Here is a 27,212-nt window from a genome sequence, read left to right on the forward strand (position 1 = left end):
TCCTTCTTCACATCACAGTCCATGCATGGAAGCATTCAAAAACTGTGTAGACGAGGCCTCAGTGTTAATGGTTTAGTGGTGGTCTTGGCAGTCCTGGGATAATGGTTGGACTTGGTGATCTTAGAGGTCTTTTCCAACCTAGTTGATTCTATGATTCTGTGCTAACTTCAGTTCCCAGGTAGCATTGGACAGCTCAAGCAATTGTGTCTTTCAAGATACACTGCTTTAGGAATGCGGGCTTTGGTTTTGGAGTGTTTTTCAGAGAGTGGGGTTTGACACTGCCTTCAGACTGTGGAGAATGTCTCTTTGTCCAGTCTGCAGTGTTTGCTGCCTGTGAGCGTGTGGACAGTTGGCTACTTGAAGTCTTTCCAGGACAGCCAGGACAACTTCCCTGGGCAACCCGTTCCAGTGCCGCACCACCCTCACAGTAAAGAATTTCTTCCTTATATCCAATCTAAACTTCCCCTGTTTAAGTTTTAACCCATTACCCCTTGTCCTGTTACCACAGTCCCTAGCAAAGATTCCCTCTCCAGCATCCTTATAGGCCCCCTTCAGATACCGGAAGGCTGCTCTGAGGTCTCCACACAGCCTTCTCTTCTCCAGGCTGAACAGCCCCAACATCCTCAGCCTGTCTTCATACAGGAGGTGCTCCAGTCCCCTGATCATCCTCGTGGCCTCCTCTGGACTTGTTCCAACAGTTCCATGTCCTTTTTATGTTGAGGACACCAGAACTGCACACAATGCTCCAGGTGAGGTCTCACAAGAGCAGAGTAGAGGGGCAGGATCACCTCCTTCGACCTGCTGGTCCCACTCCTTTTGATGCAGCCCAGGATATGGTTGGCTTTCTGGGCTGCAAGCGCACACTGAAGCCGGTTCATGTTCATTTCTCATCAACCAACACCTCCAAGTCCTTCTCCGCAGGGCTGCTCTGAATCTCTTCTTTGCCCAACCTGTAGCTGTGCCTGGGATTGCTCTGACAATGGGATATGCCCTACTAGAGAGAGGTAGAGGACTCAGCTGATCCTGGGTACTTAAAAAATGTAGACCCATATGTACCTACAGGGTGATCTAAAAGGTCAGCAACCTTCTTGAACTGTAACTGAAGTCAGGTAATACCATTTGTATGGTTGCATCCCATAGGTTACAGGGAGTGAGCAGTGCAAATAAATCAAGGTCAGGATGAATTGCTGGAAGGCCTTGTAAGATGGAAAAAGTGGTCAGGGCAAGTTGCTCTAACTTTGTGAAAAATATGGTTCTCTCTGAAATGAAAATGTTTTGTGTATTAAAGCTACTTGTCACTACAGGTCCTCTAATTTCCCACTTATAGGAATGCCACCTTAGCTGTTCCTTTTCTAGTTGACATCTTGTGATACATGTAATGACAGGCAAACAAATTAGCAAAGCAAGAATACTTCAGGGCATAGCTTCAGGGCTGGCTAGAAGTAGGCAAGAGACTAAAAGTCACAACTAAATAATGGCTAAAATGTGTTAGGTAAACTGGTTGCTTTCATGCGAAGGTTGTGATAATTTGCTGAAAAGTTTAGTTTTGTGAAACTGTGACTTTGTGTTAATTTAGGGGTGTTTTTTTGAGGGATGGGGTCTTGCATTTCAGTCAGTTCTTTATAAAAAGGCTTTCTAAAGGGGCACATGCAGTCTATTCCATTAGTGTGAGGGATCACATCTTTCCATTTTTAGGTGTCATTGGCTGAACAGTTCTTGTTACTACTGCCAGCTAATAGAGTTGCTTCTCTAGCTCAGTGCGTAGAGGCATGTGCTGTCTAACTGCTCAGCCGGTCTAATTGCATCATTACAGTCCATGCTGACTGTCTAATCTGGCCATATAAAGTAATTAAAGTTGCCCCATTACTGAGCTGCTGGTGCTGGACATCAGTGCCTGGCACTGCCTTGCAGTGGGTTTGCTCCTCAGGTGTAGCTCAGACACTTACTATCTCTTGGGTGTATTCTGTGGATATATTGGTGGCTTCTGCCAGCATTTAAATACATTATCTTAGCAAATTGTGTGGTTTAGTATCTGGAAAGAACGTTCTCTAGCTAATTCTGCAGACCTACTTAGATACATATAATTTGCAGATGTTTAGAAATCCAAACTCAACTATTCTCTGTGGTGTTGCCTCTTAAGAAATCAGGAAGATAAAAAAACACAGCTATTTTATTTTCTGGGCTCTGAAGGGTCAATATAGTAGCTGAGAATGATCAAGTAACAGGGATGTGCCTCATACACACTGTTGTTTCACTGGGTGTGCTTCCCCACCAGCTGTGCTAGGTGACATTGTCCATCATGTGTTGCAGTGATCCAGCCAGAAGTGGCCTCTGTAGTGTTTTAGCAGGACTTTGGCAGAGAAACCACAAAGAACTGATCTTAGCACACAGGAGGATATTGATGTATACCTTCCCTCTTGCTTTTTGCTGCTCTTAGATGTCTTTTGGGACTCTAGGTGTTTAACAGTAGTGCCAAGAGTTCCTTTCTTCTATTTTACCTTGGTATAACCTTGAGTGCAGAAATGACATACCAGGAAGTGACACTAGCAACTTAAAAGCAGTATTGCAGTTAAAGCAAACATGTATTGTTAAAATCCTTCTGAGGTGAAGTAACGTCATTCTTTGTTGTCACACCATGTCATACAAATTTAAAAGTTGGTTTGCTGCAGTTAGATACTCAGTGTGTTTCTATTCCAAAATAGAAAAAAATGCATAGGCAGAGGTATCTCCCTGTGAATGGTATTGATGTCTAATGCAAGCTGAAAGCAGTAAATGTGTAGTCAGCATCCTGTTGGTCCCACTGTGAAGTGTTGAAGCTGGGAGGAGTGAATTACCTCTAAACATCAAGTTGTTTTGCAGGGCTAGAACCCCAGTCACCTCCAAAAGCCCTGGTGGGGACGACATCAACAGGACCAGCTCCACTGAGTTCCCGCACCCAGCTGAAGGGGAATGAAGATGAACTTGATCCAACCTGTGCAGCTGCCACACTGAAACTTATCAGAGACAAACTGCCAAAGTTACCACCTTCACATGCCAGGTTATCTTTGTTTTGATTCTTGTAGAAACCTCTTGCTCTTGTATTTATCACTCACAGAAGCACACAGAAAAGCACTCATGAACTAGGCAAGCTGTTAAAGATGTCTTGCTTTTGATTTCATTACAATTTGTTACTTAAATACACATTCACTGCTTAATATTTGGGATGTTGTTAGTGATTACACCAGGATCTTAAGGAATCATTTACTATGCACTTGATTTAGGTTTTATTTGGTGTGTGTGACATCTATGAAAATTTAAAGTGTTCTCTTCTCTCCAAACAAGCAAACAAAAAATCCCCATTTATTGAGGTAATTTTTGGTTTGCAACTAAACTGAAATATCTTAATAATACATTGGAAAGTATTTTCAGCCATCTCTTGGTTCCTAGTGACTTATGCTGTCAGTGCTGCCTGGAAATGTGTTACACTGATTCCAAAGATGTATTTGTTGTCAATCCTGTTCAAAGCTTGGTGTAACTCCAGCCTTGTCTAGCATTTATCTGTGATTTGGGGATAAGCCTGGAGTAATCTACTTAGTGGTGTGTTCCTGAAAAGGTATTTCTGCACTGGCCTCCAAAACCTGACAGACTGGAATGTAATCAAGCTAAAGGGGTTTGCTTCATTAGAAGTCCAGGGTTTGGAGTATTCAGGTGTACATTATGACTTTTAAACTTTAAAAATGTAATGTTTCAGTAAGGTGAACCAGACTATTTGAAGCTTTGTCAGTGACTACCCAAGGTCTCCACAGTAGTACTCTGAGGACTAATGAATTCTGTAGTGGTATTGTACAGTAAGTATTATAAACCTGACAGATGGAATTATGACAACAAAAGAAAAGACTTTGCAATCAGTGTGACTCCCAAACTCATGACATACAAACATGGGCATGAGTTTACGGAGGCATCTGTTAGGTGTACAGCATGCATGATCCATTACTGTCTCTATTAGGTCTCTGCACCCATGGTATAATATCTGTTAGCTGGCTCTCGCTGAATGTGCAGTTAAGCTTCATGGTGCAATGTGCTGTATGTAGCGTGTGTGGAGTTGTAGTTTGTATCCTTTTTTCCTTAAAAAAAGAGACAACACAGAATAACTCTGTAAAAGCAATTGTAGTCCTAGATCTAAGATAGTATTAGTGTTGGTGTGAAAATCTAATGCAAACAGGAAAAGTTGTTGTGGTCGTTCCTGTTCTCTATTGACTTTTCATCAATTTTCTCCAGTGACTCTGCAAATACTGAGCCAGCAGGCTTCGAAGAGCCTGACAGTAAGAGAAGAAAACTAGAAGAAGAAAGGGCTAAAGCTCCCCTCATGCCTTTTGGATTAGATCTTCACTACTGGGGACAGGATCAGCCAAGTGCTGGGAAGATTCTCAAGTAATGCTCTTCTTCTTTTAAGACAAATTAAACAAATATATAGATTTATTTGTAATCAGAGGTCATGCCGTGGGGTGACTCCCATTTCTTTTGATAATTACTTTTCTCCTTTCACTTGTGTTGTAGGATCCGTAAACAAAGTCAGAAATTCTACCTTTAAATGATATTTGTTTTGAGAAGATGTGATACTAATTAAATATCCTTTGATGCTTCAAAGCACTTCTTTCCCCCCCTTCTCTTTTCATGTTGGTCTGTTATCTGCAGCATGGCATCACTTACTCCAATTTAAACTGGTACCTCATTATGCAAAGTGCTGTGCTAGTGCAGGATAGGCATTCCTTCTGATGGAGACTTTACAGGCTAAATAAATAGCAGGCAAGGTAGGAGAAAGGCTGAGGAGGTGTCAGGGGTATTTTTCCTGCCTTTAGAGTGGTAACTGAAGAAATTGATATGCTTGTTCAGTCACACAAGAAATAGGTGGTAGTTACAGGATGTGAATTTGGATCTCTCACTTTCCATTCTTGTCTGGGAAGGTTTTGCTTCTTAGACTTGAAGCACTGCTGATTTAGGGAAAGCTTTAGCAATGCTTGGGAGAAGAGGTGTTAGGTATACATCAGAACTTGTTTCTAGCGATCAGGTTTTTAAGTCCTTTTTCAGCACTGGTATTTTTATATGAAAGTTGAGATACAAAATCCTTCCTCTATGTATAAATACCATTACGTCTGCTAGAACATTAATATCAGTGTGTACTATACCTGGCTTGAATAAGGCAAAAATCATTGACTTGGCTGGGTTGCAAATCAAACTCTTATATTCTCAGCAGTATTACTTTACCTTAGTTTCTTACAAAAAAAAAATCCCAGTCTATAATCACAGTGTTTGCTGAAAGGAGCAAGAGAAAAGCCTTGCTGCTGGACCTGATTGCATAAAACACAGACTATCTTTTAAATTACTGAAAGCCAGCAAAATATTAGTGTTTTAGTACAGTCGGTCCAAGCTTTGGGTTTTGTCTCATGGGGTGTAAGCTCTTCAAAGCTTATAAAATGGTTAAGATTTTCAGCAGGGCTCTAAGAAGCATTTGTCTGTGATAATGCCAAAAAGGTAGTAAGGCTTTATTTTACATTGCAAATGAGTTATTCAAGTCATAAGTGAAATCAGAAGCATATTTCACTGCCTGTCTGCCTTGTGCTGTACTGTTTTATTTTTATGCTTTCCAATAAAATAGAGGGCACACTTCTGAACCTCCTAGTCTATAACTACAGATATGCCAATCTAACTAAAGATAATTTAAGTAACTCTGCACACACAATACCATTGACCCCGGGTATAAAATATATTTATTGTGAAATTAAGCAAGTCATTGGCCAAATCCTTTAAGTTTTCTGTATGCACACATACCATCTCTAGAAGATGCCTAGGGGAAAAAATCAAACCTAAAAACCAGACAACACATATAGAATGTGTATGGAATTTGAATTTTTAAAATCTGAAGTGGAAGAGTCTTTCTCTTTCACCTATTTAACAGTACATGGACTTAATTGCAGCATTCACAATAAATTTAGATTTTAATAGAATGCAGCTACCAGGAAGATGATTTTCTAAAGCTTTGTTTAGCTGGCAAATGGTGAACTATCGCCTTCCCTAGAAGGTAACTGTGGGCTTTACAAAAACCTTGTACCAAACCCTTTTCCCTACTTTTGCCTTCACTCACAGAACTCACTAAGTTAGTTTAAGGACTGTTAAAATGAGTGTATAAAGCTCTAGTAGTACTTTTTTTAGGGGGGAAGAGAGTGTATACCAGTGTTGTACTGTGTAGAGACTATGCCAGCCTAACTGACTGTTTTGGATAGCATGGACCTTCCAAACACATCTGCCCTCCTCCTTGAATTAAATTAGGATCATAAGTAAACTAGCTGGTGCAGCAGTTCTTAATGCTGTGACTAGGATATTTGAATTAGCTCATTTAACTCTTCCTCCTAAATGCATCATACATTTACATTATTCAAGTTTTTGATATAACCTTCCAAGCAGCTTAGGAATGAAGTTGATACAGATTTGTTGAAGGAGTGCAGCGTTTCTCCAGGAACTTAGTCTTAGATTTCAGTTAACCACTACTTGTCTTTTATTCCTCCTAATATATAACTGTGTAATTTCCATTAAAACTTCTGTTACTTGTCTAGATCAGTAACACTCATTTCTATGAGTGTGAGTGGGGTGATGATCTGTTGATTATCTGTTTTCCTTCTGATTTCTCTTACAAAAAGGTTTCACTTGTCACATGCATTGTTTTGAAAGTTTTCATGTTCTGCCTTTTTACAATGTTGCTTACATTGCAACAGCAGGAAAGCAGAACGCTTAGGGAATTCACACTGCTTTGTTCTTTTCTCACGTGCTTGTAAGTCATGCTGGGAGAAAGTAAGTTCTATGCTTGTAGTAAACAATATATATGAATATCTGTGTAGAAATCAGGCTATTTTAAGTCCACTTCCCAAATAGTGGTTGATGACATATAGAGTAAAACATTAATCTTGATTTTCTTGGGATTTGTAGGATGCAGATTTGGAGAGGAAGATGTAAAATAGGTCTTTTTCTTAATTGGGAAGATTGGCATGCATGACTGTTAAATGCTGCTTCATTCTCATATAATTGTAATTTGATAATTTAGAGGGGGAGCAGAGTTCAGACCACCAAAGGACACCAGAATTTTACAAAGGGATTCTGTAAGGCTACCTTGCACGTAGAAATCCTGTGTGGTGTCTTCTTAGCAATGCTTTCCCCTCAATGTGTTTGTAAGGTTAGTAACACAGAGCCAGCGGTCAGTGTTGTTTTCAGAATTGTTTTCAAACTAAACAAATAAGAAACCTATTTAATTCTTGTAGTCCTGTCTGTTGTACACTCATGCCACATAATTCCTGAAGCTAAAATACTTCACCATTCAAACATCTGACTAAAGTCATGTTGGTGTATTATAAAGATTCTTAGAGCTTTTTTGTTTAGGCTGTAGTTTGCAGAATTGAAAACATTTTATTTTAAACAAAAAAAAGTATGGAAACACATTATAAAGCTTAATGTTAAAGTAGCCTCTATCTCTTTTGCCTTTATCACCTGATTTACCAGAAGGAAGCTATTTGTACTTTATAGCAGGTTAAAATTCTTCTAGCACTAACAAGATCTATTCTAGGAAGGCATTATTGGATAACATGAATCTCTTCAACAAGGACTTGACTTGCTGAACATTTTCCTGAAGATTTGGCAAACCCTAGAATGGCTTCAAAATTGCTTGATCCCTCTTTTAACCTACTCCTAATCTCTTTACATAGTTTTAAATGGTCAACTATTCCAGTAAAGCCAGCAGTTGTATATGTTGTAGGTTGTAAAGGTCAAATCATTTCCTCTACCTTTTTTTTTTCCCTTATCAGCTGCTGAAAACTTGCTTAGATAAAATTCATCAAAACTCTTCAGGCCCACTAAAGTAACACTTTAAGTATTAGCTTATGTGCTTCGTGGAATTGAGATTGTGATTAGTGAAGCCAGTGTTCATGTGTGCATGGCTGTGACAGAAGGCGAAGTCTCAGAGGTAGGGATGGTATCCAAAGATATTAATGAGTGAGAGGAATTGGATATGGGTAGAGGAAATCATAGAATAGTTAGGGTTGGAAAGGACCTTAAGATCATCTAGTTCCAGCCCCCCTGCCATGGGCAGGGACACCTCACTCTAAATCATATCACCCAAGGCCTCGTCCAACCTGGTCTTAAGCACCGCCAGGGATGGAGCATTCACAGCCTCCCTGGGCAACCTGTTCCAGTGCCTCACCACCCTAACAGGAAAGAATTTCCTCCTCTCATATAAGTCTGAGATGGATTGGGTGGAAAAGCTATGTGGAAGAAAGTGATTGTAAAGTATCTTTTATGAATTAAAGGATATCCTTCTCAAGACGTGTCATCTCGGGATATCCACATGCAGGCTGGAATTTTATTTTTTTCTCTTAGTTTAGCTGTATTTTTAACTCTTGACCTTATTTTCCCTTAGATTTGGGATGGGATTGTTGTTGTTTAGATGTCTCAAAGTTAGATATCTAAGCTTAAGCTGGTCACCCTAATTTGTTTTCATGATTAGCAGAAAGAAACATCAGAGGGACAGTGAATTGCATCCTAAGACTGGCATCTAAAATGTCAGGTAATCACTCTCTGGGGTTGCCTGTTTTCATTATTGGCATCCTAGTGTGGCTAAAATGAAATTATATGACTAGTATTAAGAAGATTTGAAAATACTCCATCACTCAAGGGTTCTTGCTCCCCTTCTCTCCCACTCCCACATCCACTGTCATGGTACTAATCGTCCATTCGCCTATGTAATTTACCTGTGTAAATAAAGAAATCTAATTTTAAAATAGATTTCCAATGGATTAGTTTAATTTCCTAGAGGAACACCTGTAAGTTTCTCAGACTTATGGACACTGTATAAGAAAACCCGGAATAATGAATGTTTATAAGGTTCAGCTGCTTGTTTGCTCTCATCCTTGGTCTCGGCATATTGCAACACTGATTTCAGCTCCTGCTTCTCTGCTGCTACAGGAATACAGTTACCAGGAGAAGTTAAGATCAAACTGTTTCCTCCCTAATCTGTCTTCTGTGTTTGATCACAGAAGTATTTTGTTATGAAGAATCTTAATTACAGAATTACAAAGTTATTCACTGGAACTGGGTATCAGATAACTGACGCTGAATGTCAGATCATGAGCCACAGCTAAGCCTCGTAATAGGTTGGTAGGTTAGACAAGAAATCAATACTAGACAGGCTTTTGTGATATTTGAAAAACATCTTCATAATATAGGAGTCATAAGAAAGAATGTTAGATTCCTGGGTTTATCCAACTGACTGGTAAAGCTTCCTTTCCTTTTACATGTAAGTTCACCGCAGGATGATACCAGCATCTTTATGTGCTTTCTTACAACTTTGTGAATAATTGTCATTCGTTGTTTCCCCAGATTTGCTTCTGAGCATCGATTTTGGGCACCCAGTGAAGTAGAGGAAGAGGTGGAAAATAAAGAAATAAGTGAAATGTTAAAAACTAGATATATCACATTTGCTGGCAAGTTTGAACCAGTGAAACATAAATGTCGAGCACGGATGCCTGATGGAAGGCTGTGTGAAAGACAAGATCGGATTAAGGTGGGCACTAAGTTACCTAACTTCCAGGATATGTGCTATATGGAGAAGATCTCATTAAAACATGTCCATGAATGTTGATTTCACATTGCAAATATAGCTTGAGGCAGTAGAAGAAAATTGTATCTGTAGAAATTTCCCTGCCTATGGCCAGGGGATTGGAGTTAGATGATCGTAAGGTCTTTTCCAACCCAAACCATTCTATGATTCTAAATTTACTATTTATATGTGTTTCGTATGGGAAGAATCCTTGTGGTAAGGAAGCTGTGAACATTTAAGGAACTTTCAAATATTTGGGGAATTTTTATTTATACTTTATTTTTACATATTATATATGAGGACATTTACCTGTCAGTAAAGCAGAGACAGTTGCTGAAAAGTTCTTCTCATTTAAAGGCGCATTTGGTATTAACTGTATTTAGAAACTTGGGTGTTTGAGGGGCAAATTAGGTTTTATGAAAGCTAAATCCTATGCAACCTTAAATTATGAGCCCTATGAGCAGAAATACTTTGCTTAAGTACTTTGTTCTAATATCCCTGTTCTTCCTCTGTTATCTGAGATTGAAGGATCTGAATGCACTAAAATACTTTAAATGGGATAGTTACACGATGGGGATATTGCATAAGCAACAATATATGATGCAGCATTGGTGCCCTTGTGACTTGACAGGATGTGCTGCCTAACTGCTTGAAATTGGATATTCATATCACAAAGAGCTTATTTCTTTGAGATCATGAATATATTAAATCACATGGTGTGTATGGGATCTTCATGCTTTCTAAGGGGGAATGAGAATCAAGTAGAGGGTTTTGTTGCTTGATTCCAGAGTCTGACTTTAAACTATGTTGTATAACATGTAAGCATATTCTTTCCATTCAGGAGCTGGTATTTTTTTTTTCTCCCTTTCTTTCTGAAGTGTCCTTTCCATGGAAAGATAATTCCTCGGGATGAATCTGGGATTCCCATAAATGCTGAGGACAGAGCCAGAGAAGAAAAGATGTGGTTTGAGAAGCAAGCAGCTCAGCCAGGTTTGTGTCTGCATAACATCTTAAAAAAAAAAAAAACAAACCAAAAAATACTAAGCCAGAGGTAGGAGATAAGCTGTAAATGGAAGCTTCATATCCTTATTGTCTATATGTTTGTGTATATATTATATACAATATTCACAGTATCTACAATTTATTCATAATCTATACAATTATTGTGTAGATTGTAACTACATAGTATCTGTGTATTTCATTTATTGTGTCTATGTATTGTATCTGTGAATAGATACAGCGTAGATACGCATTGGACAACAGTCTCTGTATAGGACATTTTTTAGACATCAAATGTGACAGGCTGTATGAAGAGCTGACACTTTTGTGGGTAAAGGCAGAGGCTGAGATCCATAGAACTGGATCATATTTCTGGTTTGCTCCTAACCATATTCTCTCATTTAAATTCCTGTTGATTCTAATTTGCAGGTCATTTGCAGTGCTTCTTACTTATGTGATAAATATGGATGCATGTGTACACTGAATAAGGTTAACATTGCATTTGTTCTTTATTTCCAGTAGTTACAATGTTCCTAACACTTCTCAGACAGATGAGTTATAGCCTTTATCTTAAGGAACATGTTTATTAAGGACAATTAAACCTATTTCGTGATAAATGCTTGACTTGTTCCCATGCTTCTGAAAAGAACTTGTCTTATCTTGCTGGTCCCTAAAAGCTGTGATTTATGTAATGTAATGCTGATATAATCAGGATCACTGTGTTACCACAGATATTGGCAGAGTTGGTTTTTTGTCACACTGTGGGAACTTGTTTTTCCTGTATCTATTCATATATTCTCTATTTCCTATATCGACTCACTTACTACTTGTGTTTTAGAAGAATTCTTAGCCTTGCTATGTTATGCATCTGTGCAGCACCACTGGAAAATACTTGGAACAAGGGAAGCCCTCACCTTGGGCTTTATTGGCATTATAACTAGTCTGGATGTTCTAATAGGCATGATATTTGTGATGGGCTTGGGGAGAAGAGCAAGCAGACCTCTGCTATTTAATTGCTTACGTGTTACTGTGCAATACTCTGGATTTCATTTTCAAACAATGCGGATAGACAGCAAAACTAACGAACTTCTCCTTGTGTCCTCTATGCTGTTTTCAGGTGAGGAGGGAAAGCTCATCCTTCCCCAAGATTATTTGGGCATTTTTAGCCAGGATAAAGCTCTAGACTGCTAGGTAAGGAGTACAGGCAATGAAAAAGTCAGCAAGCAATGAATACGCAGGCAGGAAGACTTCCAAGGAGAATAAGAGACTTTTTTGCAATAGTCCAACTAAACCTCATTAGTAATGGACAGAAGGTAGATTTTCATAGAGCGCCAGGGGGATTGCAACCAGGGAACTACTGGAAGTTGATGGACTGCAAAGGAAGATGGGAGAGAGGGATCTATCCAGCAAAGACATAGTGTATAATTGGAGGGGACAGATTTGTTTTCAAAGCTTTTATTTAATCTGTCTTCCTCCAGAAGACCTTAGTTTTCTCCGTTTTAAGTTATTTTTTCTAGGTGAGTGTTCTGCATTCTAATTAAACTTACCTATAGGCTTTATCATTTTGATAACTTGTAGTATGCTCCCTTTAAAGAGTTAGTTCTCCCTTAAGCTCTCAGTATTTCATCACTTTCACAGTCATATATGAGGTTTACTAAACCTTCCATGAAACCCCTTCAGTGCATAATGAACAGTTGTTGGTCTGCTATCCATAAGGGTCTATGTCAAATCAATGTGCTTTTAAATACGCAACTCATCCACCCTGTTTCCTTTAATACTGATCTGGCTGTCTTTGAGTTAGTGTGCTTGGCAGTTACCAACACCCCCCAAAAGCAGGGGGTACTGAACCCCTCCTAGTGTTTGCATGTGTCGAAGTGCTGTGTTTACAGGCAGTTTCCATTCTTGCCCATGTGGAGTGAAGTGCTCTAAACTGGCATCCAAGCAACAGCATGGGCACAGCTGGATTGTGAAACCAGGGCAGTGGTTTGGGTGTTGTGCAAATAGGAGAGTTCCCAACTTAGTTATTATCATAGAATCACAGACTGGTTTGGGTTGAAGGGACCTTAAAGCTCATCCAGTTCCAACGCCCTGCCATGGGCAGGGACACCTTCCACTAGAGCAGGTTGCTCCAAGCCCCATTCAGTCTGGCCTTGAGCACTGCCAGGGATAGGGCACAACTTCTCTGGGCAACCTGTGCCAGTGCCTCACCACCCTTGCACTAAAGAACTTCCTTATATCTAATCTAAATGTCCCCTTTGCCAGTTTAAAGCCATCCTCCCTTGTCCTATCCCTACATGCCCTTGTAAAATGCCCCATCCCAGCTTTCTTGTAGCCCACTTTAGGTACTGGAAGCTGATCTAAGGTCTCCCCCGAGTCTTCTCCAGGCTGAACCAGTCCAGCTCAGCCTGTCTCCAGAGCAGAGGTGCTCCAGCCCTCTGAGCATCTTCGTGGCCTCCTCTGGACTCACTCCAACAGGTCCATGTCCCTCTGTCAAGAGAGCAGTCAGGGGAGAGAATCACCTTCCTCTATGGGCTGGTCATGCTGCTGGTGATGTAGCCCCTGACATGGTTGGCTTTCTGGGCAGCAAGTGCCTACTGCTGGCTCACGTTGAGCTTCTCATTAGCCAACACCCTTAAGTCCTTCTGAGAACTGCTCTCAATCCAGACAAACCTAAACTAAGTTTAAACTAGCAAATTAAGCTAGTAGGTGTTCTTGAGGGACTAGTTTCAAACTAGAAACTAATACTCTTGGTCTAAAAATCACTTGCACTGAAAAATATTGATTTATTTTTTCTGTGAAATTGCCATTGCTTGAGGCTAGACATAATATTTATTTTTATTACAGTGTCAGCTTGGTGTTGTTAGAGGATTCTCACCTCTGGCCCACACAGATGTGTATGTTAGTCCCAAACCAGTGTTGACATCGCTGCGTTGCATTATTGAGTGCCGTTGTTAAGCTGAGATGTTATACAAAGGTCCAGATCATCTGCCTGGGGAGATACTGGACAAGCTGTAGTGCTTAGTTTATTGGGCAAAACCTTGCAGGTTTATAAAGCCATATATAGATATACATATATATATATACATATACACACATTTATATATATGCACGCACATACACCAGATGTCACTAAATATTTTTATCCACTTTCCCTGCTTTGTTTCTCACTACTTTTATATTTATTTTATAGTATTTTCTTCAACCTTTGAAAATGGCCTTTTGTTTGTTTGGGCTTGTGGTTTGGAGTAGGGGGGGTGTTGGTTGGTTTCCATTGGGATGTGTTTGGTTTGGATTCTATTTACAAAGGAGTTGAAACAAGTCTGAACAGTGCTGCTATGGGAAATACACAAGTGGGAATCCACTCTGTACTGTAAGTGCTACCATTGACAACATCATTTGCCAATGACAACAGTTTGAAAAATTCTGAGATGACATTAAAAGATGAGGTGAGGTTAAATTGCACCAAAATTCTTCCTACAAGTTTTCCTATTGGATAGTAGGTTTATTTTCATCCTTGAGTAATTGAAGTGGAAAACAATTCTGTAAAATAATACAGTTTGTGTGATAATACCCATGTTTTGACAACACTGCCATTGATATTAAAGAGCATTTTTTAACTTAGTATAAGATTTTAAACTCTAACTAATGTCCACAGAATGGTGTTTTGGGCTTTTCAGTCCTGAAACAATGAATCAGGTGGGATTACGCTGACCTGCTAATCTGCAGCGTTCATCCTTTTCCAATAGTTCGCACACAGGAGCAAATTAAGTGCCTATTTTTTGTGTCAACCCTGAAGAGTATCTGGTTTTTCAGCCCTTAGTGACTTGTTAACAAACAGGTATCAGGACAGGCTGGTGAAGGCAGGCCGCTGGCCAGTCAGATGTGAAATAGCATCTCTTTACTAACTACGGTATTGATTCCCGCCTGCCCTTGCAAACTGTGTAATTTTCTTTTCCCTGCTGTTAAACTCAGTAACAATGTATGAAGAGCTTTAGGGGCCCATCGATGCTCAAAAAGGCTGCTCTTCCTGGCATTCTATTGATTTTTCTCAAAGGCTTTTAAATTGCTCCTTCATTTTACTCAAATGCTCATTTCATCTCTACTGGATGCCGGCATTTTTTCGTTGTGTTTAAACAATTGCTCCATTCAGGGGGTTCCTAAACTGTGACGCCTTCTTATTACTGGGAGATAAACTGTTTAGACACTTTTCCTTAATCTTGGATTAATCGTTCCTGTATCTGAATTGTGCTGTTCTGTATTCCTTCAAAAAAAGAAGTCTGTGAGGTCTTATGATCCATCAATTATATGCGTTCTATTTTCTCCCTCTATACTCCTGCTCAGTTCCTTGCACAGCTTCATTTTCCTCTTGCTTTTGGTGTGTTGGATTTTAATCGGTCCTTGCTTTCACATATCATAGCACGTTAGATCTAACCTTTCCTTGGAAAATTGCTCTGGTATTCCTAAACATTGTGTTCTTAAGTGAGGACATAGCCTCTGACCTTCCTGAAATGTTGTTAGCAATACTTATCACACTCAGTGACTTATACACAGTCACTTGGTGTGTAAGTGAAATTGTAGAGTTGTTTAGGACTGTTTATTTTTCTATACCTACATAGATGTTAAATAAGGGTAGTAGACATTAGTGTTAGAATGTCTGCAGGCAAAAAAGGCTGATAGACATACAAGAACCTATATAACGAATGGTAGCTATCGGTTGTTAAATTGCAGAATTCTGACAGTTATGCTGAGTTGGAACCATGTTATTCTTTGAAGTGGTGCTTGCTACATTTTTTTCCCAACCCCTATGCTTGAAGTCCTTATAATGCAAATGCCATTTTCCTAACTTTGCCCTTGAAGATATCCATCCTCTGGCCACATTTTTACTTTCTACTGTGTTACCTTGTTCTGATATGCAAGGCTCTACTACAGGTGAAAGACCACAGTTTCCTTAAAGAGCTTACAGTTTTTCCTGTGGTGGCATCTCTGATCAGAATCCATTTACAGGGTACAGTGGGATTCTGAAGCATTAAAGTTTTGATAAAACCATAAAACAGGTTTTCAATGAGATAAATTTAACTCTTATTATTGTGAAGAGAATAAACTTGATTTAGACATCTTTTTCAGATACAAAATTTGGCTCATGGCAACAGGGTCATGTTGTCATACTCACAAGCGCTATTTAGGTGTCAGCTACCAGCTCATGTTTAGAAGCAAATATGATTGATGCAGAAGAGTTCCAATGTCATCACCCTACTCTGCTCAAAAGTTGACATATTCTATTTAGCTTAGGTTTATTTTAAAGCTTACTCAGAATTTATCTCTGGAGATAAGGTGCTCAGCTACACTGTTGGCCTTTTGTTCCATTTCTAAATAATAATCACTGTGTTTGTGTCACCTTTCCTGCATGGAATAGTTTCCTTGGAATTTTGCTGCTGTGGTACTGCAAAAACTTAAGTCTTCCTACAGAACGGTTTTATCTATAGCAGCTATTAATAGTTACTAATCCCAGACTCACAGGGCTTCATCAACATCTGTCATTTTGGCTAACTGCTTTATCCAGTCTTTCTTTGTGTATGCAACTTACAGCACAGTGACTGTCCTCTCCTAGCAGCGACAAAGCCTTTACCTTAGAAGAGTCTGCATTCTGCCTGGGTTTGGAGTTTCAAAGTGTGTGCTTTTCCTTTTAAACAGAGTGGCGAGATCCAGAATTCATGAGAGAAATTGAAGCAGCCACAGGAGTGGATCTTGGTTCCTCTAAAATTAATGGAAAAGAAGGGAAAAAGAAAGGGAAGAAGAAAAAATACCCAAATCTGACAGACCTGAAGCAGCAGGCTAACACTTCTCGTTCCAGGCTTGAGAAGGAAGTCTTCAATAAGTAAGACACTTAGTTCTCTAAAGCCTGATAAATTGCTATTTCCTTATGTTTCACTGGTTCTTTCTGTTTCTACATTAACATGCACTTACTAAACAACTTTCTTCACTAACTGCAGAGCAGGAATGCCCTCTGTATCTCTGGAGGGTCAAGAGCAGCCAGTACTGATGACCAAGGTTGTTTGTTTGACAATGTTCAGTTAATTTACAGAATTCCCCTGATTTGTATTCCTATGATTTTTTTTTTTCCATCCTTCACAAATTTTTATCTTTAATTGCTGTACTAGCTTCTCTGGATGATCATTTATTAATCGGATGGATGCTACTTTACGTGTGCAAGTAGTACTGGATCTGGAAAGAAGATGATGTGTTCAAAGTGACACAATTTACAGCATCAGAAGCACTGTAGTAGTGTAAATGGAATGAAAATGAAGTTTTTCTCTTTTGAAAGCCTAAGATAAACTGTCCTGAGCAGAACTTCAGTTAATAAAAGGATCTATCAGAACCCCTTGGATTTTGGCATGTTGACAGTTGCCCTCACACCTCTAGTTTATGCTCAGAGACCTTCCCAGAGTTTTGACTGTGTGTTTTCTCTCACTCCTGGACATACTAAATTGCTAGCTGGGCCTGATGCAGTGCCTTCCCACCACACAGTGATCCCTTCCTCTGTATTGTTCAGGGACACATTGTCATTACAGTTTTCTCCTCCTATACCAAGAATGCATTTAGCTGGTTAAGAATCATAGTATATAGTTAGGGTTGGAAAGGACCTTTAGATCATCTAGTTCCAATCCCCCTGCCATGAATATTTGGATCCTTGTGTTATGGTCCTTGTTCACTTAACCCCTGCTGCCCTCTGTAAATATCAAGGCCTGGGACCTACTGCAGATTTCTTCTCAGTGTAGGAGTCTGGAGATGATTATTCGGTGTACCAGAGACATGTGGACACAGTATTCTTCCCACCATGGTGCTGTTTCAGTATGTATCTCTCTCCTTCCTGCACATGTGAAAACAGTATCTCTTGGCCTACATTTAGACTGAGAAGAACCTGTTTGGATGGCATTAGCATTCAGACATGTAGAACAAAGGCATGTCCTTGTCTTACATAGACATATGTTAACTTTAAAGCAGACACTCTAACTCAGAGAGAAATGGGAGCCTATGGTTTTAGAATGTATACTACCTCCACGTGTCCACTCTGTAATGCTATTTCTGATGTCTAGTCTTGGTTAGATGTGGCTGCAACATAAATTTGCCTAAGCATGCTCTGGTCTTCCTCAAATGGAAAGCAGATGTAGCTATTGAAAGAGTTTCACATATAAAATTCAAGTAGTCAAAGGAAAGTGAAGAGTTTAAAGTTCTCAAATGAAAAAAGCAAAATTATTATTATAAGATCATTAATGGTAGATTATTCCCTAAACATACTGGATTAGTTGAACAGCATCCAAGGCACAATATTTGTTTAAACTCTATTTTCCCTTTTCTGCTGTAATGGTTATAATAACCAAGCCAAATCCACATTGCTCTTAGTCACAGAAATAACATGTTTTCTGTGGAATTCTTATCTCACCTAGCTTAGAAGTCAGGGACACACAGTTCTAATGATCAGAATTTCATATCAGCTTTCACAAAACAAATTTTAAAAGCTGGTTTTGGTTTATTGTGGTTTGTGCTAATGATTTTGAGTGTGTGTTAGTGCCGGGCATAGGGTATCAAACCTGTCATGTTTTAATAGGTTTCATGCTTTGCAGCACTAAATAAGATGATAACCTTGGCTCCTTCTAACAACCCCAAATTACTTGAAATGTATAGGTGATAAACCCAAGCTCTAGTCTGCCAATAAAGTTAAGTGAAATTGCACACAGATCATCAAAGTGGGATCTCATTTCGTTTACAGTATCGCACAATCCAGTGGTGCTAATGTAAAACCTACATGACGTGAAAGTGTCAAGGCCACTCTGCACTGCTAAAGGCTCACTTTTCTCCTACCAATTAGCAATATTTGAAGTGCAAACCCATGACCACATCTTCCTTACTCTGGTAACTTCATTGGCAGAATTTTGTTAAAAGCATACCTCTCCCAAGGCATTTTTTCAGAATATTGGTTTTCATTACAGTCGCTGCTGAGAAGATCTTTAATCCCACCATGTAGAAGTATCCCCTGTTTTGAGATGTTTCAAAATGGCTTTTGAAATGAAGTTGTTACGGAGAGCTAAAACAGACATCAGCTTGCTTCTCAGAGATTGACCCTTCCAGCTCCACTTCTGCGGTTGTAGGGCCTGATCCTGAAAGAGCTTGGTGCACACTAGTAGGTGAATGTCTTGTCTTCTGCACAGCCTTCAGCATCCTCAGAAGTGATAGAGCCTAATATCACTAGGCTTGAAACCGTCCATGTGTGATGGAACCTGCCAACTGCATTTTGGTGTAGGAATCAAAGGAGACATCAATCAGTGCCCATGTTCTTAAACGAGACATAGTTCCTCAAACCAAGCCCTTATTAGGTGGTATACCTCCTGTGTTGGCAGGGCACCCAGGTCTTTACAGGGTTGTGTCAGGAGAGTTTCCTTCTTCATAAACAGAGGCAGGGTGACATCTCAGCACACCTGCAAATAGCAGCCTCAGATTTCTGAGCTTTTGTGCTAGAGACACTCAGAGTAACCTGTAAATCTGGGAACTCTAGAATCAGTGAAGGACAAAATTCCCTAGATAAGATAAACTCAGATGTGCACAACAGCTCCTGTAAGTTTCTGTGGGGCCAGAAACAGAACAGAGCATTCTTTTGACTTCTGCTTTCTTACCCCTCGTGATTATGAATTATGAACACGTTCCTCTGCCTTGCCAGTTAAAGGATATATAGACTTACTCTCTCTGTGCCTGTTATGAGAATCTCCTGCTCCTACACATGCTGTCTAGGCATCATTGTCCTCACCCTCAACACCTCAGCTGTGCGATCTTCACTCAAAGTTTGTGTAAGGAAAAACTGTCTGTGTCTCCAGTCTCCCAGTTCAAAAGCATAACAGTCACTTGCAAAAGAAGATAATCTCTTGGCACCATCTTTACTGGGAGGCAGCAATGGCAGCAAATAAAGAGCAGCAACACTCATCAGATTTAAGAGCATCAGAAAGCTTAAGAGCTCCAAAGTTGATTTCTTTATTTCATTTTTGAATCCGAAGAACACAACAGAGTTGTCTTCAAGCACAGCAGTCACTGTGGAGGGCTAAAATGCTTTTGCCCATCATGACACAGCAGAGATCCCATTCCACTTATATACAAGGATAAGATACTGGACATACTGTCCTTACAATGCTAAACTCTAAACACTTGGCTGTTCTGCAGCAGTTATCCATCTCTCTGCAGAGAGATACATGACAATCTCTGGTGTCTTCCTAAACTAGTGTTGTATTTGTGGACTAAAAAGTTGCTGCTTAGGAATGGGGATGCTGCTGGTGTGAGCAAACGCATTTTACTCTGCACACAGCTAATGAAATGGGGTTTCAGTAACCTCTGAAAGGAAGGTTGCTACATGGGTTATAGTTACATGAATTGACCAGCAAGCATTCTAGATTCTGCAGGTCAGATTTCATAAGGGTTTCTGGGTTTTAGGTTTTTTAGGTCCTGTTAGATACCTTTAGTTATCTTCCCCCCCAAAACACACCCCGAGAGCAAGTTAGGTGCTTTTGAAAAATCAAACTTGCTGTGTGTGACTATCAGAAATAGTGCTCAGAGGGTGGAATGCACAGCCATTAGGCTGAAGGACTTTCATTTGTTTACTCCTGTTAATAAAATCATTGCTTGAATTAAACTATTTGTATTGCTGCAGCTAATTTAGTTAACAAGACAAATTTGTTCAGCCTCATCAGCGCAGTGTTCAGAAGCCTGGGAGTGATTAATCATAGTTCATTCCCCCCCATTCATAAACATTCTCTGATACTGTGTAGAATCAACATAACTGGGTTTATTGTTTTGTGTTTCTCTTTCAGAGGTGCCATGAAACGGGTGGTGAAAGCGATGAACCGAGTGGACCAAAGGAAGCACGAGAAGTTTGCCAACCAGTTTAACTATGCACTGAATTAAATTGTTAATCTTCTTTACCCTTCAGGTGATTACAAGAGTGCAAGTGCACAAAACCTTTAGCATAGATCTTCATATTTGTACTGAAACACTGTGCTTGGTGTGGTTTTACTGGGATAATCTCTTTTGCTTTCAACTTTAACTTATTTGATAATAACATGAATTTTGACAAAGATGTGGAAGTATAGAATGGAATGCATTCCACAATTATTTCAATTATTTGAAATATACATGAAATAGAGCATGTTTTATGACTTGTACATACTCTGGGTGAAATGTTTGGAGTTTTTTCCTTCCTAAGGGGCTCGTGTAATTTATACTTCCTTTACGAACATGTGTGTTGTAATTTGCCTCCAGTTGCATGCCTTAGAAAAAAAGATGCCTTAGAAACAGTCAAGATTTCCACCAGAGAAAGGCATCTACCAAAGCAGCCTTTTGGTACCTAAAGGGGCCTACAAGAAAGCTGGAGGCAGATTTTTTACAAGGGCATGTAGTGACAGAACAAGAGGGAATGGCTTTAAACTGACAAAGTGGACATTTAGGTTAGGTACTAGGAAAAATTCTTCCCTGTGAGGGTGCTGAGGCGCTGGCACAGTTTGTCCAGAGAAGCTGTGGCTGCCCCATCCCTGGCAGTGTTCAAGGCCAGGCTGGACGGGGCTTGGAGCAACCTGCTCTAGGTGCTCCCAACCATGGCACGGGGTTGGGACTGAATAAGCTTTAAGGTCTCTTCCAACCCATATACGCTATGATTCTACGATTTGCTCAGCCTAATAATCTAGAAAGTGCACTACATTACGCAGCACAGGAGCTCCTGACTACCTCTGAAGACCTCTTGTGTACACACACAGAAAAATATCCAAATCAACTGATGCCTTCAAATAATGAATGGAGCAAAGTTTGATTTCAGCAAAAGATGTCCACTGCACTGGAAGCAAAGCCACTCTTACTATCAGCATAGCTAACTTGACAATAAAGGCTTCAGGTGAAACTGAAGATGGGGACAAGCCAAGTTCATCAGCAGATCAGTTGAATCAACTGCTAAACTGATTTTGTTATTAAAGACACACGCACGAAAAGACCCCAACAAGACAAACCCATCAACAACCACATCCTGCACATTTGAATGTAAAATAGATCACTGGATTCTGGGACCCCAGAACAGTCCAAATGAAGCTCTTTGATCTTGGAGATTAACATTTAAAAGAGCCACAAAGGTTGCTGTGCCACTGTTTCAGAGATTCTTGAGCCTGCCCAGACTGAAGGTGTTCATTTATAAGACATGTTTTCTCCCTGTAAAAAGACTGGGGAATTTGTATTGTCCAGTGGCACTTAACCCTTATTTGCTGTGAACATCAGATGTCAGCACTAGAAAATTTCCAGCAAACAGTAGGTGTGCTTTACCCCATGGAGTTACCATTTTGGCCTTTAGTGGAATTAAAAACATACAATAAAAATAAAGGCCAAAGACCAAGATCAGAAAAGGAAGTGGTAGAAATACATGAGAAAAAGGTGTGCTTAGTTATTAATACTCAGTTATGATGCCACTCAGTCCCATCAGTTCTAAAATTAGCAGCTGAAACCTCCTATCTGGACCTGAATGTCTGATCTACCAGTTAAACCTGATCCTGTTGTGTGATCTGTATGATCTGCCCCTTTCTTTATTAAAAGCACATGCAAAAAGGTGTTTTTCTAAAATGACTGTTCTGTGCAGAATTAAGGTTTCCCAGCAAGCGACTTGGAGATGGCTGTCTCAGACACAGGTGCATGGACTTCGGTCCAGGTTAGCAATGCCCTTTTCTAAAGCCCTTCTACTTCCTTTTTTCTGGTTTTGTTGCAAGAACTTTCATTGTAAGGTGGAGAATTAACCCAGTTGGATATGATTTTTTTTAATTCCTCTTTCTGCCTTGATGCAAGAAAGACCATTGGCTTTTCATAGGAGAACATGTTAAACACACATCCTCTGTAGCACTGCCTCTTACTAGCATGTAACTTCCCTTCATCGAGTGCTTGAGGAACTTCCAGTGCTTCACCTCCCATGTTAGTTATTGCCTTGTTTAATCAAGTGATTTCTCTACAGGGTAACTCAGCGTACATACACGCAACAGGTCTTGAATTTTGCCATTTTGAACATTCTCATTAGACGTGGTCAGACGTCATTTGAACGTTTGGAGAACTTTCTCCTTTTCTTAAATAGAAATCCTTTCAAGTTTGAGATAAATCAGTCTGGTTTTTAAACGTCACACCTCTTTGTGTGTCACTTCCAGCAGTTTACAAGTTTGAGGTCTCTGAGATCTCAGCTTTGCAAGCATCTTAGTTGCTAAACTGTGTGATGTTTCTACTGGAACTTTTCTATTCCTGTCCTCAGGGCTTCTGGAGAAATAAATAAATATGTCATTCACATAATTTCTGTTGTATGCTTTTGCCTTTATAACTCAAGTGCCTTTGCAGTTGTGCTGTAACATACTTCTACTCAATGAATAGTCTGTGTTTCTAAAAGGATGTGGTAACTCTGAGCTGCAGTTCGCTGTGCTGATGCACCCAAGTCATCCTTTTATAACTAGTGCTGTTTTGGTGGTAAAATGGGAACTGAAAGCAGACTTCTCCATGGGTGTTCATACCTGAGCACTCACTTGCATGTGGGGAGGAAAAGACTATAGAAAAGACTATAGCACATATGATTGTAGTGCTGTTTAAGGTTGGAATCAAGGGACTGGCTCTAATACAAAGCACTTGGTGACGTAAATGGGCAATAGGTGACATCACAATATGAGCAGGGTTTCTGAATAAAAACAATCCTTCAGCACATCCTCTCTGAAGTTCTTGAGGCAGGATGGGTCCATACCCATCTTTTGCACAATAACATTGTGATTTGATTTTCTCTGAGCTTACTTGAGGCTTGTCTTTAGCAATCCAGACACCGGATTTGTAAGTGATTCTGCATGGACAGTGCATCAGGCACACAGAACAGCTTACAGGTTGGGGAAGGCATCAGTGAGCTCAGAGTGAACATTACTGGAGAAGAAAACCCACACATTTTTCTTTTGTGAAAACAAAATAATAAACCTTTTCCTGTTAAGGCCTCAGAGCAGCAGCCTAATCAACACCAGCCTGGACCTTCCCCTTCCAGCAGCACTGAGGACCCCTTCAGCTAGGTGAGATGCTAAAGTTCCCAAGACTTAGTACATGCCCTGGAAAATACATATGGAGGAGAGCTGGGTCTGCCTGGCAGCTGGACAAATAGGGACCAAATTATTGCCCTTCCATCTGTGGGACTTGAAAGAAAAGAAGTGGAGAGAGCTATTAATTGTTAATGTTTCTGAGGTGCTTTCCCTCTTCTTCCTCTCCTTCAAAGCTGAGTGAGTGGAGGAAGAAATTAACTCATGTCCTTGTTGAGCTTTAACTATTAGTTAGGCCTGGGTAGTACAGAGCCTAGATTTAGCACTGGCTCAGGAGAGCGGTCAGGGAGCAGGCTCTGCTGTGTTGGGAGGAGGGCACAGTGATGCTTTGTGTTAGTGACAGGCTGCACCTGAGGCTGGGCAAACTGAACTAGACTTTACTCCAGTGCAATCTGCTTCTTTGTCCCTAAATGTCTGGAACTTCAATACTGTAATTTTGAGTGGACTTCTTGCTTTTCTGCCTATCAGTGCCCTCAGCACAAGCCCAGCCGAGCGCTCGTATGGTTGTAGCATCAGAAATCCCCTCTTGTCAAGGGGTTAAGGAGAAAGCTTATTAAAATGGTTTAAATGTGGTGCTAATTAGTTTAGCTGTAATGAGCAGCATTAGGCATCTGGTTACTTTGAAAGGGATTGTTGAATAACCATTTCTGCCGACATTCCAATTTGCATAATGACAAGGTGCTGGCATTGCATCCACCATTAATTTGTGATATTTATAACACCATTACGGAGCCACTCTTATCCTCATGCACTATATAAGGTATATGGAAACATAATAAATGATTCTGCTTGTTTGGAAATTGCTTTGGGATATCTTTGGATTTTTGTAATAGTATTTTTGGCAGCTGAAGGCTAACAGCACCCAGAGGAGAGTCTGCCACAGGTTTTGACCAGGGTAGGAATTAGATGTCACTTCCACATGTGTGTGAGTGTTTATTTTCCCCAGTGCTGAAGCAGAAGCAGGAAACGAGTGTGATCGGATGTGCTGCAGAGCATGCTCCACGCAAACACTGTACAGACATCACTCCAGATCCTCACTGTGAGGTGCAGTGCTGCTGATCTAAGTTCCACAGATCATTCTTATCTGCAAATCTCAACATGTTTAACAGGTCACGGAGCTCTGCTCAGTCCTACAAACTCTTGGTCAGCACAAGGAGGGGAAGCTCTGCCAGCAGCCCATCCAAATGCTTTCCTCTTGTGCTTCTCATGCAGCCTCTGGGGACCAAGGCAGGGGAAATAAAGGTGGTCATCCTACCTATGTTATGGGTGGAAAGACAGGAAAGAATCCTTTTACGTGCAGGGCAAGTTGTGTGTGGTTTGTGGGGAATAATAGGAAAGAAAATGAGCAACAATGGAGATATTTGTACTAAGGATAGTGGATTTATTTTCCTTCTTCTGAAAAAGCAGCTGTTCACTGAAGGAAGTGAATCTCTGTCCATCATCATCATGTGGTGATGTGCAGATATCCCTGCTCATTGCAGTGGGGGGGTGGACTAGATGAACTTTGAAGGTCCCTTCCAACCAAAACTGTTCTATGATTCTATGATCATCCCACATATTCTGTGACTTGCAGCTCTTTGCTGTGGTGTCATCCTTTACTGTCACCGTAAAATGTTTCTGGTTTGTGACATTACAGAGAAGAAAATACAAAGGATGTGTTTTAAAAGGTCTTGCACTTTGCAGGGAATGAGCTAGTTTTAGCCAGATGGAGATTTGTCATGTAATGAGATTAAATTAGTACATCATCTACAGGTATTGCCTGACCCTGCTTGGCCAGACTTTTGGGTCCTGAACATGAGTTGCCCTCTGTGTCCTTGATGTTTCCCTGTCAATTCATAGGATTTCCAGCATCCCCAGGACTTCTGAATGGGCACTGCAGACTTTGCAGCACTGGGTTTCTGAGGCTGTGAGAACTTCCCAAGCTGATTTGAAGCTTATTCTGTATGATGAATCCACCTCTCTGCCAGACAGCATCAGGAAAACAGGAAGAGCTCTTGCTGTCAGGGTTATTTCACTGTGACAGCTGTCATTCACCAGAGACATCTGTGTAATGTGAGTGTGTGGAATAGTACACTATGGGCAGAAAAGGGGGGGGAAAGCACCAGATAGAGAAGAATACGGTTTATGTAAACCTACTTTGTGATCCCAACTACTTAGGATACCATTTGTTTACTTTGCCTGTCCCCTTCAGCTTCAGTGTCCACTCCAATCTATGCCTTGGTTTATGTCACAGAGTCTGGCAAATCTTTGTACGTGTTGTATTTGCTCTTAAGAAGGGCTTTATGACTACTGTCTTTGCTTCCTTATTCTTTGAGACAGAACCTGAAGACCAAAACTGCTCAGACATTGTAAGATAATGTTCCTTTGAGAGTTTAAATACACCTCTGTTTGAGCAGGACAATTTTATACATGTAATAAAGGAGCTAACCGTTATTTGCCAACATGGAAGACTAAGGGCAAGTTGTATTTTGGGGAAATGGATTGGAGTTCATGCAGACAAAACTTTATTTGTAACGCTTTGCTCATGAAGTGTAAGAATAGAAACAGGTAACGTGAGTGTGAGTTCAGTCTGAAACAGGTCTGCAATACATGTGAGAAAACCCTAAAGAATTCATCTAAGAAAGTAACTCACTAAATCTACATTCCTGCTCAACTGGAGATAACTCCAAGAAATGCATGAGTGGGGGTGATAATATAGAACACTAGTTTGCAATGATCTGGTGTAACATCGACTGTTTTGCATAAGCAATTATAAGACGTATTTATTGTTGTCTATTCAGTGAATGTGAACTTCAGTGTAACTTAAAATATGTGAAGTAAAAGAGGCACAGAAGTTTCCATCTCTTTTTACCTCATTTATTCATATGGTGAACAATGCTAAGATGCAGTTAATATCCGGAATCATTTCTCACTAATACAAACTCGCACCCTTGGATTTAACATTGACTTTATGGGAATTAGTTCAAAATATGCTGATGCCCCAGATTTTCTTTGGTATGTGCCAAAGACTTCACGTGAAAACACTGATTCAGACTCTGAATGTGCTCCTCCGTGTATCTGCAATGAGAATTTGTCCTCTGGCAAATGCTTTGTAAAGTGTTCTCTTGAATGTGTTCTGCATTCTGAATCCCCTGACACTGAAGGTTATGAATAAATAGTAAAGTAATATAAAAAATAATAACTAACTCACAGGATGAATCAGAGCAAACACGTCCTGCTTGTCTTCCCCTCAGACAGTAGGTTCTGCTTATGCTGTACCAGGGTCTCTGTTTCCTACTGATCACTCACTGAAAACATGCTGCATCCCCCCAGGTACCTCCATGCAGGAGCAGAGAGCATTGTGTGCGGTGTAGTGTAGTGGGTACATCAGGTAGGTACTACATGGGAATCAGCTTTTGGGCCTTGCTGGGGGGTGGGCGGGATGTCAGTGTGGGAGCTGTGAGGCTGTCTGTGTCCATCTAGTGTGGCAACCTCAG

General features: G+C 40.3%; 1 protein-coding gene and 1 long non-coding RNA gene across 2 annotated transcripts in view; both read left to right on the top strand.

Moving 5' to 3' along the window:
- UVSSA (UV stimulated scaffold protein A) overlaps positions 1-20,820 on the top strand; it is a 53,337-nt gene extending 32,517 nt beyond the window's left edge. Inside the window, exons 8-13 of the mRNA XM_062613497.1 lie at positions 2,860-3,037; positions 4,258-4,410; positions 9,400-9,583; positions 10,498-10,609; positions 16,310-16,493; positions 20,470-20,820. Of these exons, the coding sequence (XP_062469481.1) occupies positions 2,860-3,037; positions 4,258-4,410; positions 9,400-9,583; positions 10,498-10,609; positions 16,310-16,493; positions 20,470-20,563 (905 nt within the window). The 3' untranslated portion in view covers positions 20,564-20,820. The remainder of the gene's footprint in view (positions 1-2,859; positions 3,038-4,257; positions 4,411-9,399; positions 9,584-10,497; positions 10,610-16,309; positions 16,494-20,469) is intronic.
- LOC134161009 (uncharacterized) overlaps positions 1-21,636 on the top strand; it is a 379,533-nt gene extending 357,897 nt beyond the window's left edge. Inside the window, exon 2 of the long non-coding RNA XR_009963785.1 lies at positions 21,238-21,636. This is a non-coding gene — a long non-coding RNA (uncharacterized LOC134161009). The remainder of the gene's footprint in view (positions 1-21,237) is intronic.
- Positions 21,637-27,212: the final 5,576 nt, after the last annotated feature.

Source organism: Pezoporus occidentalis, unplaced genomic scaffold, assembly GCF_034315485.1.
Source record: "Pezoporus occidentalis ecotype Australia unplaced genomic scaffold, CSIRO_AGI_Poc_V1 ctg168, whole genome shotgun sequence".
NCBI classification, from domain to species: domain Eukaryota; kingdom Metazoa; phylum Chordata; class Aves; order Psittaciformes; family Psittacidae; genus Pezoporus; species Pezoporus occidentalis.